This window comes from Dendroctonus ponderosae, unplaced genomic scaffold (assembly GCF_020466585.1).
Source record: "Dendroctonus ponderosae isolate FM_Combo_2020 unplaced genomic scaffold, Dpon_F_20191213v2 Dpon_F_20191213_4, whole genome shotgun sequence".
In the NCBI taxonomy this organism is placed as follows: Eukaryota; Metazoa; Arthropoda; class Insecta; order Coleoptera; family Curculionidae; genus Dendroctonus; species Dendroctonus ponderosae.
The window spans coordinates 7,143,560-7,152,038 of record NW_026018611.1 but is presented as its reverse complement, the minus strand read 5'-3'; the positions used below and the strand labels follow the sequence as shown (position 1 = coordinate 7,152,038).

The 8,479-nt window shown below is 32.3% G+C and overlaps 1 protein-coding gene across 3 annotated transcripts in view; it reads left to right on the top strand.

Annotated features, from left to right (window-relative positions):
• The window catches only part of LOC109537128 (puratrophin-1), a gene marked incomplete at its 5' end in the record, with an annotated part of 73,879 nt that overhangs the window by 42,803 nt on the left and 22,597 nt on the right, over positions 1-8,479 (top strand). For all 3 annotated transcript variants that reach the window (XM_048665620.1, XM_048665619.1, XM_048665617.1), the window contains 3 exon segments: positions 2,739-2,856; positions 4,209-4,398; positions 7,149-7,390. In XM_048665620.1, the coding sequence (XP_048521577.1) occupies positions 2,739-2,856; positions 4,209-4,398; positions 7,149-7,390 (550 nt within the window).

Here is an 8,479-nt window from a genome sequence, read left to right as displayed (position 1 = left end):
ATAGAAAACTTAGTTACAATGAAAAAAGTCGCAATTTCTGGAAAATCATCACATCGAGTCGTTCGTACACGCATTTACAGATAGGTATCTTACTTTCACTTTTAGATCATCAATAATAGTTCGTGTTTAATTTTTGATTCTTCTTAACCTTATTTAGTAAGAAACTATGAATATTAATATTGATCAGTTTCAACTTGAAAATCATGTAGATCACCAAGAAATTTGAAATTATCAGAAATATTATCAAGGTTTTCAAGCTTCAACTTCATGCGACCTGAAGAAAGGAATTATTGATAAAATAGTTAGAAATTAAATGTTTGTTAATCATCTCTAAAATTTAAAAAAATTAAGCTGTTTATTGATATTGATGAGTATTGGTTGATTAATTAAAAAAAAAGACATGTATGCATTGAAAAAAACTAAAGACTGCGGGTTAAATAATAATCTTAAATATTTGCTATTTGCGATTTGGAATCACCATCATCAGCTTTTAATAAAACGTGAACAAATTTGTGAAAAAATGTAAATTTATTGGCAAAGAGGCAATGTTGAAACGAAACCAACTTATAGCCTGAAATGGCCTTATTATTAAAGTTGTACTTGCTGATTAAAAATATAGATACTATTTGAATGCCTATCAAAAGTTTTTTTAAGGTTGAGTGAAATTGACAAATGTTTTTGTACTCTCACATGATTTGGAGAAATATCTCTCTTTCCACGCTCGATTCATCATCTTATGCGGTAAAATGCAATTATTACATTTTTTACAAAACTAACTTTTGCTGACGTAAAATTTAAACTTCGGTTTTACATATGATCTACAAATCATTTCCAATGCATTTCAACGACGCGCAGCAATTCAAAGGCAAAATTCACTTTTTCTACTAAGCCAACCTTCATCAAGTTTTACCAAGAATTTCCCCATGTATTTCAAAATAATTTCATTACTGTCGACAGCCAACTAGTTGGCATTTAAAAACTGAAAATAGTCTCGATTTATTACAAAATTTATCTACACACTTGCAGTTACAAACTATTTCCGCTTGACTTTATGACCCCCATTAAAAACTGCAAGGTTACTCTTGTTATCTGTACTTCAACTAACCTAATTAATATCGTGAGCGCTACTAACCCAAGATTCAAGTAAGAAGTTCGTAATTAAATAATAAATTTATAGTTTCCTAAACGAATTTAGCTGAATGCAGCAGACCAGATGAAGAAATGCAGGCAGGCATTCAGATTTTTCCAGTTGAAAGAAAATCGAATAGAAACAAGTCACATAGAGACGAGTAAATTAAAATGTGTCGCACCAGACTACAATCTAAAGTAATTTATATAGAAGATTTTGTCAATTAGACCGTTTCTTGCCACTGAATGTCGGCTCTGAATTGAACTTTCTGCCACTCTGAATTGAATTATTTTTCATATTTATAAAACAGAATGCTGTGAGGATGTTTATATTTTAAGTTAATGCATTTTTTATTTAATAATTGAAGAAACTGTATTAATCACTGCCTTGAACGGAATAAAGGACTATAAATAAGGTTATTATTTGGAGAGTATTTCATATTTTGTTTAGATTCACTAATCGAATCATAAATAACCAACTCACACGATTCCGCTCATTAATAATTGAAAATTTATTTTCGAACAAACGAAGCTTCAAATAATGTTTGAGATGTGAATTACTGGGAGAAAATTAATAATATGCACATCAATTTAAATTAAACGAATCATTTCTTCGTTGGATGTGTCGATGATCGGTCAGCGCAAGCTTTAGAGTGAAACACCTCTGAAGACGCAGGCCGATTGAGCTTGCGAAACATCAGGAAGACATCATTTGCCACGATTGACCAGTTTCAAGTCAAATATTATCTAATTTTTCGAGTATCTCAGTCAGCCGATGTTTCAGAAATTTCATTTACCAATGTGCTGTTCCTATCTTAGAATGGCGATTGATTTATGGTCAATTAAATTCTATTGAAATAGGTAACGTTGGCTAATAAGCCATTGTGTTTCGCAGAGCTAATTATCACAAGTAGCGGCCGAGAAACGATAATTTATAAAGACATCTTCATGCAAATTAACTTTTTATATTAATCTGTCAGGTGTAATAAAAGAGGATAATTTCTCATTGTGCCAATATTTGCATCAGGTCTTTAATTAACACTTGATTAATCGACCTAGGTGTTTGTCGTTATCTAAGTTCTTTATAGGGTTGGTGTATTAATTAATCTTTGACTTTGGAAATATTTCAGGCAACTACCTAATCTTATCAAAATATTCCTCAGTTCATATGGCAAAAAAATATGATTGAAACTACCGAATGCATAAAAATCTTCCACCAATACACTTATTTGCATTTATTTAAGGACTTGAGTTAGTAGCGGTTAGTTAGAGGTACCTGTGGGCCGTTCGGAACTTCGAAACAAGTGAATCTCCTACACAAAACAGTTTATCAACGAACTAATCAATTGTGGAATATTTTCTAATTAAAGAACCTGCACAGATGCCGTCAGATGTAAAGTAACAAGGCTCGTTCATTCAACCTTCAACCAATAGATAATGTAGTATTTATTGAATATACCCAGGCACTGGATGAAATTATGCTAATTGAAAATGCTGTCTAATCAATTACAGATAAATCTGAGCTTACATACTTTAAAGGTTTTTGGGTTTAAAGCAGAAAAATGCATGATGGTGTTTGGAATTTCAATAGCATTTTTTTTTTGTTTCAGGCACTGCAGATACTGATGGCAGACCGATAATTCTGTGCTACGCAGAATGCATTTCCAGGGCAGCTTTAAACAAATATGAAATCGCCAAGTTGCTTTTATATTATACTTCCATACCCACGTAAGTTCCACTTCTTCAGATACTATGATGAGAACATGTTTCTTCAAGCTCCATTATATTTTTTTCTGCCACTTTTTTTGGTTCCGTCTTATATTTGGGTATTTAACAGGCGTCCTTGCAAAGCCAGACTATTTGGTTGCTTATTAAGTGCTGAAAGTGTTAAATCATTTTGCGATATTTAACCAGTTTTTTCAGCGTAATAACAAGCTTTGTTTTGACCGTGAGAAGTTGCTTAAATTAGTTCAGACAATACATGGCTGTTATAAAATTTTACTTCAGTGATATGAATCCTTAGATGAACAGCTGCTGTTAGGCAACAACAAGGTTTTACTTTATAACAGTTTAACGGAATGTGTTAAATCCACACTGAATTTTATGTCTTTTGAAAGCACATGATCAAAGCTTTATTTATCTTTTAATCAAATATTTTACTTTTAATTTTATCACAATCGGGTTATACTTTTCGTAAAAAAACCAATTTTGAGAACAAATTAGATTCGTTTAGATCAAAATCAGGAGGTCGGAAGCGCGCAGCGCTCAGTGCTTAGAAACGTATGTTTTTGAACTAAAACTTCGTGTTTAAATTGTCTATAAAATCGGGAAGAAGAATTCAAGTAACTTCATCAGTTGTATTTAGTTTCAAGAAGTAAAAAATTTAAAAGTAAGGAAACTGAAATTGTAATGGTAATTGCTCAGTAACAAGGATTTATAAATGTGTTCCTTTAATTTATTTTAATATGTACTTTTTGGGGCTCGCGATTTAAAAGTTGAGCAGTTTTTCCAGATATTTTTATTTGGATATGGATAACACTTTTCCAAAGCCTGGACGATATTTACTGCAGTTTATTTTGATTCATTAGCCTCCTCAAATGAATGTAGAAGCGAAATAGAACTGGAAAAAATGCATCAAAATAGATAGTTTTGTTCTTCAAATTCAGCCATTTTTGTTGAATGTCTCGAACTTTTTTCCAGAGACTGTCTTATTTCCTTATTTATTGAACTGTACTGTACTGCAACAACCATTTTTTTTCTATTTATTTTTGAGGTCGAAGATTTAAGCATTTAGTGTTTTTAAGCAAAAAGGAAAAAATATGGCTTCATTTATTTATTGTATCGAAACAAACATATTTTGTATATTTATATAGATATATCGTTTTAATGGATGTGAGACTTGCCTCACGTTTAATTGTTACAAAAATCTGCAAGTGCCTCAAAATTCTGAGTTAAATGAATTAAAACTAAAAGAGATCACCAGAGAAGGAAATGTATAAATGTTAAAAGAGAAGCTTGTGATTATTTGGTATTCTCATCCTAGTTGAAAAATGTATTTAAATGTGTATAAATGTTTGCAGGGTTGAAGCCCGAGAAAAAGGTTTCACAGTTCTTTTGCTGGCTGAAAATGAGGCAGACTACAAAATGATCGAAGTTTTGGACAAATCGGTCTGCCTGCTTGGAAACTGCATCAAAGTCAATCGATTTCTAATTTGGACACCGGGTGTTAAGAGCGACAAAGGAGTTCGAACTCTAGCTAGTCAAGTTGAGGTAGGTACCATTAATTAAGGAAAAATCGTTTCAAAATATTCAATCGTATTTAAAATGCCGGAGAGTGGCATCAAAGCACTGTTTACATTGCAGCAGGATTACGAAAGACAAAATAACCGCATCTAACAGACGTAAATTAAAATTCACGGCAGTTACTTCACTTCCATTCAGACTGACATATCCGGCAAAGCCGGGCCCATACGGTTCGAATCATCAAATCCCTTTTATAGTAGTCACTTAAATTGTTATAAAAGTTAGAGACAATGCGGGCACTATTTTTGAGTGAATTGAACCAGTAAACCTGAGAATTTCCGGGTTTTAGAGACCAACAAACATCGATAATTCCAGATGCTGGATAAGTCTACACAAGGTAAAAAATTAATCGCAATAAAATTATTCGCGGTTTTCTCCTCTTCAATTTCTTCATTAGTTACCCATAGGCGCACATTCTTGAATTAAGTAAAAACTGTCTAGGCAACATTTTATATTTAATTATCATTAACTTTGATACTTTTTTTCCGAATTTCTACTCACTTATTTTAGCTCTTCTTCTATTGACAACACGGTTTCACCATTTGAAAAACGTTTAAATACAACTAGAATGCTTGGTAAACGACAAATTGAAGAAAATTTATCCAAATACGTGTAATAAAATTACTAGAAAGAAATAATTTAAACCGAGGCAAAGCTCCTACTTGATTTGCTGACTGAAAATTCGTTACTGGCAGTTTAGTATCAAATTCGGGGAAACGAGCAGCACCATCCCGAAGGAAAGAATTTTCTTTTTTTCTAGTTTCATTTAATCAAAATTACAAATATTTTTCATCTATAATATTTTTAATTGTAATTAATTGTTGCGTTTAGCACCATAAACTAGAAACCTTTAATCAAATATAATAACAAAGCCGATTAACAATTTAACCTTATAAAAACATAACATGTATTCTTTGCTTTACAGTCTGCCTTACTGTCTATAAAAATGAGACCTTTTCCACACACGCTTCAGCGTTGAACTTCGGCTTTTATCTCAAGTTCGAAAAAAAATTTTTTTCACAAATATTTGTACGGTCATTGCATTCCACTTCAAAGAGTTTTATGGCTTTTACACGGAATTTTATGCTACTACTAAATTAATAATTGGAACTGTTTCTTTTATTACTTATGTAAATATTTTCGAACTTAAGACATGAGAAATTGTTTGTATTAGCAACAAAGCAAGGTAATAAATTGAAGATAACATATGTAAAAATACAATTTATTGGAACAAAAAATATTTGCATTATATTCGAGCAGTGTGAAAGAGCTCGCTAAATCGAATTTTCTTCATGAATTAGAATTTTCAAGTGCAAATCCAAATATTCTTTAAAGCAAACTCAAAGAATATTTTTTCAAAAAACACAACTCGACGAAAGTAATTGCCGCAAGTAATAAAACAGGGGTCATCAGTTATAAATTACTGGCACAAGCATCATTAGAACATTTAAACAATCGAGCAGAAAAATACTTAAAAGGAAGTGAAGAAAATGGCCTTAAGGCCCCACGTAATAAATACCTTATAAAACATTCATGTGTGAAATTTATAATAAAAGAGAAATCAGCAAGACTGCTAATTAGATTACACGCTGAAAGCCTAAGAATTTCATTGAGACGATTAATTGGACAATAATAAATAGTTCAATGTTAGTGTTCGCAATAGTTTTGGTATTTTATGCGCGAAGAGTAACAGTTTTTGCTGCGGAAGGCATGTTGAAAGTAGAGCTTTACTTGATTCGCTGAGGGTAATCGTTTTAGATGATTTCTACCTTGGAGCTACATTGATAAATTAAAAATTATTTTCATTTACTATTTTATTTGTTTGAATTACGCTTCTCCRTTTTGCCARCAAGTCAATAAATTGGCAACAATAAGAACTAGTTGAAATGTGTTTGAAAAGTTTACTAAAAGCACATTTTGCATAMAAATATGTAAAAAACCTAGGYTAAGTAAGAGGTTTTAAATAATATAGTYCATTAGACGAGCGGGTTTAGACCCMAAATTAATGAGAARAAAAATGTGGGACCGCKTGYCGCAAATACCAGATAAACGTTTGWTCAAATTACCATCGAGCACGTCCGGAAAGAARTTTTATTTTTTATTTATAATTAAGYAGTTYTTGCTATTTTATGGWACGTTCAGAYCTATAAATTATTTTATGTTATTTATTTATCCACGTTATGCTTGTGCTCTCAACTATTCTGGRGCGTTTTTTTTTTTATGTCGATGTRGTTTGGAAAATGCTCTTAATGYATGTAGTGCACAAGTTCAATTCWTKTAAAACAATRTTTTTATAATTTATYAAAAATTTACTGGATATTTCAGTTTATTAGTATTAGCATAAAGTTTGTTTTTTCAAAGAAACCAGTACAATGAAAAGAAACATGCACGTAACGTAAGCATTGCGTTTGTTTCCAATTAATAYAATTTTTRCTGCAAACGATCTTATAAAATCCACCAAGTTATAGGTATTTACGAATATGTCATCTGGTTTTCGTCCCAGTTTAATCTCTTATGGCAAATCATTAAATTTAAATAGAACTTCCATTTCACCAGACGGTACCTGAAGCAATTTACATAATAATAATATTGATAAAATGTGCTATTAAAACCGGTATATGCAAATGATGAAGTATGCAACAAAATTCTGGGTTACGAGGTTTTGGTAAAGTTCATCCGATTTTTCATCATTAATGTGGAGTTTTGCCTTGTTTCAGGCCATACTATTAACTGAAGAGTCGAGTTTGAAACAATATCTGAGCAAAGATCAAGCGCCGGCAAGTTGTGGTGGAACCTGCACTCACGACCAATTGGAATGGGTGGAGTTTTTTAAACAATTGGAGCCTTTTATCGCCGTTTGCACCACTGCCGGCCAGTCATTGCTGAAAACATTGTCGTATTTGAGGAACGAAGAAATACCGCAACAAATCACCAGACGGTTTCTGAATCATCAGTGCAGGTAACTAATGAGCATAGTAATTTTTAGTAGAAGTTTGCGAAATACGCAATTGCCTGTAATATGGTGAATTTGTTAGTCGCTTTTGATTTTGTAAAACTATTGGCACTTTTGATGTAAAAATGTGTTGTAACGCTGATTTAATTATCTTCAATACAGGATGTGCGCAAATCAGAGGAGGATATAGAACGTATTGGAAAAATCGGTCTTTTACCTAGTCAGTTTGGCCATTTTCAATCCTTCTATTTGTTCAGTTTCACTAATCATTTTTTGAGGATATTTATCTTTGTTTAGCCTAAAACTAAAGCGATTTTTTTTGTGTAGAAACATGTAAGCGCGAACGTATGAAATGCAGATTGAAATAGTCTTAAATCAACATATTTATTTGACGGTACTTTGGATCAGTTGCAACTGTAAAAGTCTTCCGCTCGTCACCCAAAAACGACATATTTTTTGAAAGTTTGAAAGTGAAAGAGTTTCATTGAAGAAAGTCATTCTGGGCAATTTAATCAGAAAATTTTGATAATCAGTGAATTTCGAAGTGAAAATAACGAAGATTGCGGCCATATAAAAAATTATAATGATGGGGAAAAATACGTTGAGCCTCAAAAGAAAAAGTGGCTCCAAATTCTAGCCAAAAATTATTTGTAAAAGCTGCTAAATTCAATGTATGATATTCAAATTTTCGCATTCTGGATCAAAACTCTATCCAACGATGCCAAAACGAATTCTGTGACTCAAATGATTCTTGAGAAACTTCGAAAAAAGCAGCGTCATCTAGTCAAAAAACACGCAAATCTAGAACTTCTTGAAATCAAGACTTTTTTGAGAAAGCTGCCAACTTTTCTTTATCGCTGGTTCACTTTCTAAAAAGGCCACTTAGTTCTCTCTGGAATGAGGTCCAAATGAGCGTTCTTGCTCATTTTGCCTCCGAGATATGAGCAAAAACGGGACGGAAAATATGGAATTTTGGCATAATCTCGCGCCTAAGAGTCTGATATTCAAATTTCGCTTTCTGGGTGAAAACTACTCGAATTTCCTCACTCACGTTGTTACGACTGAATGGAGTTTTTAATTCTCTATCCAACGATG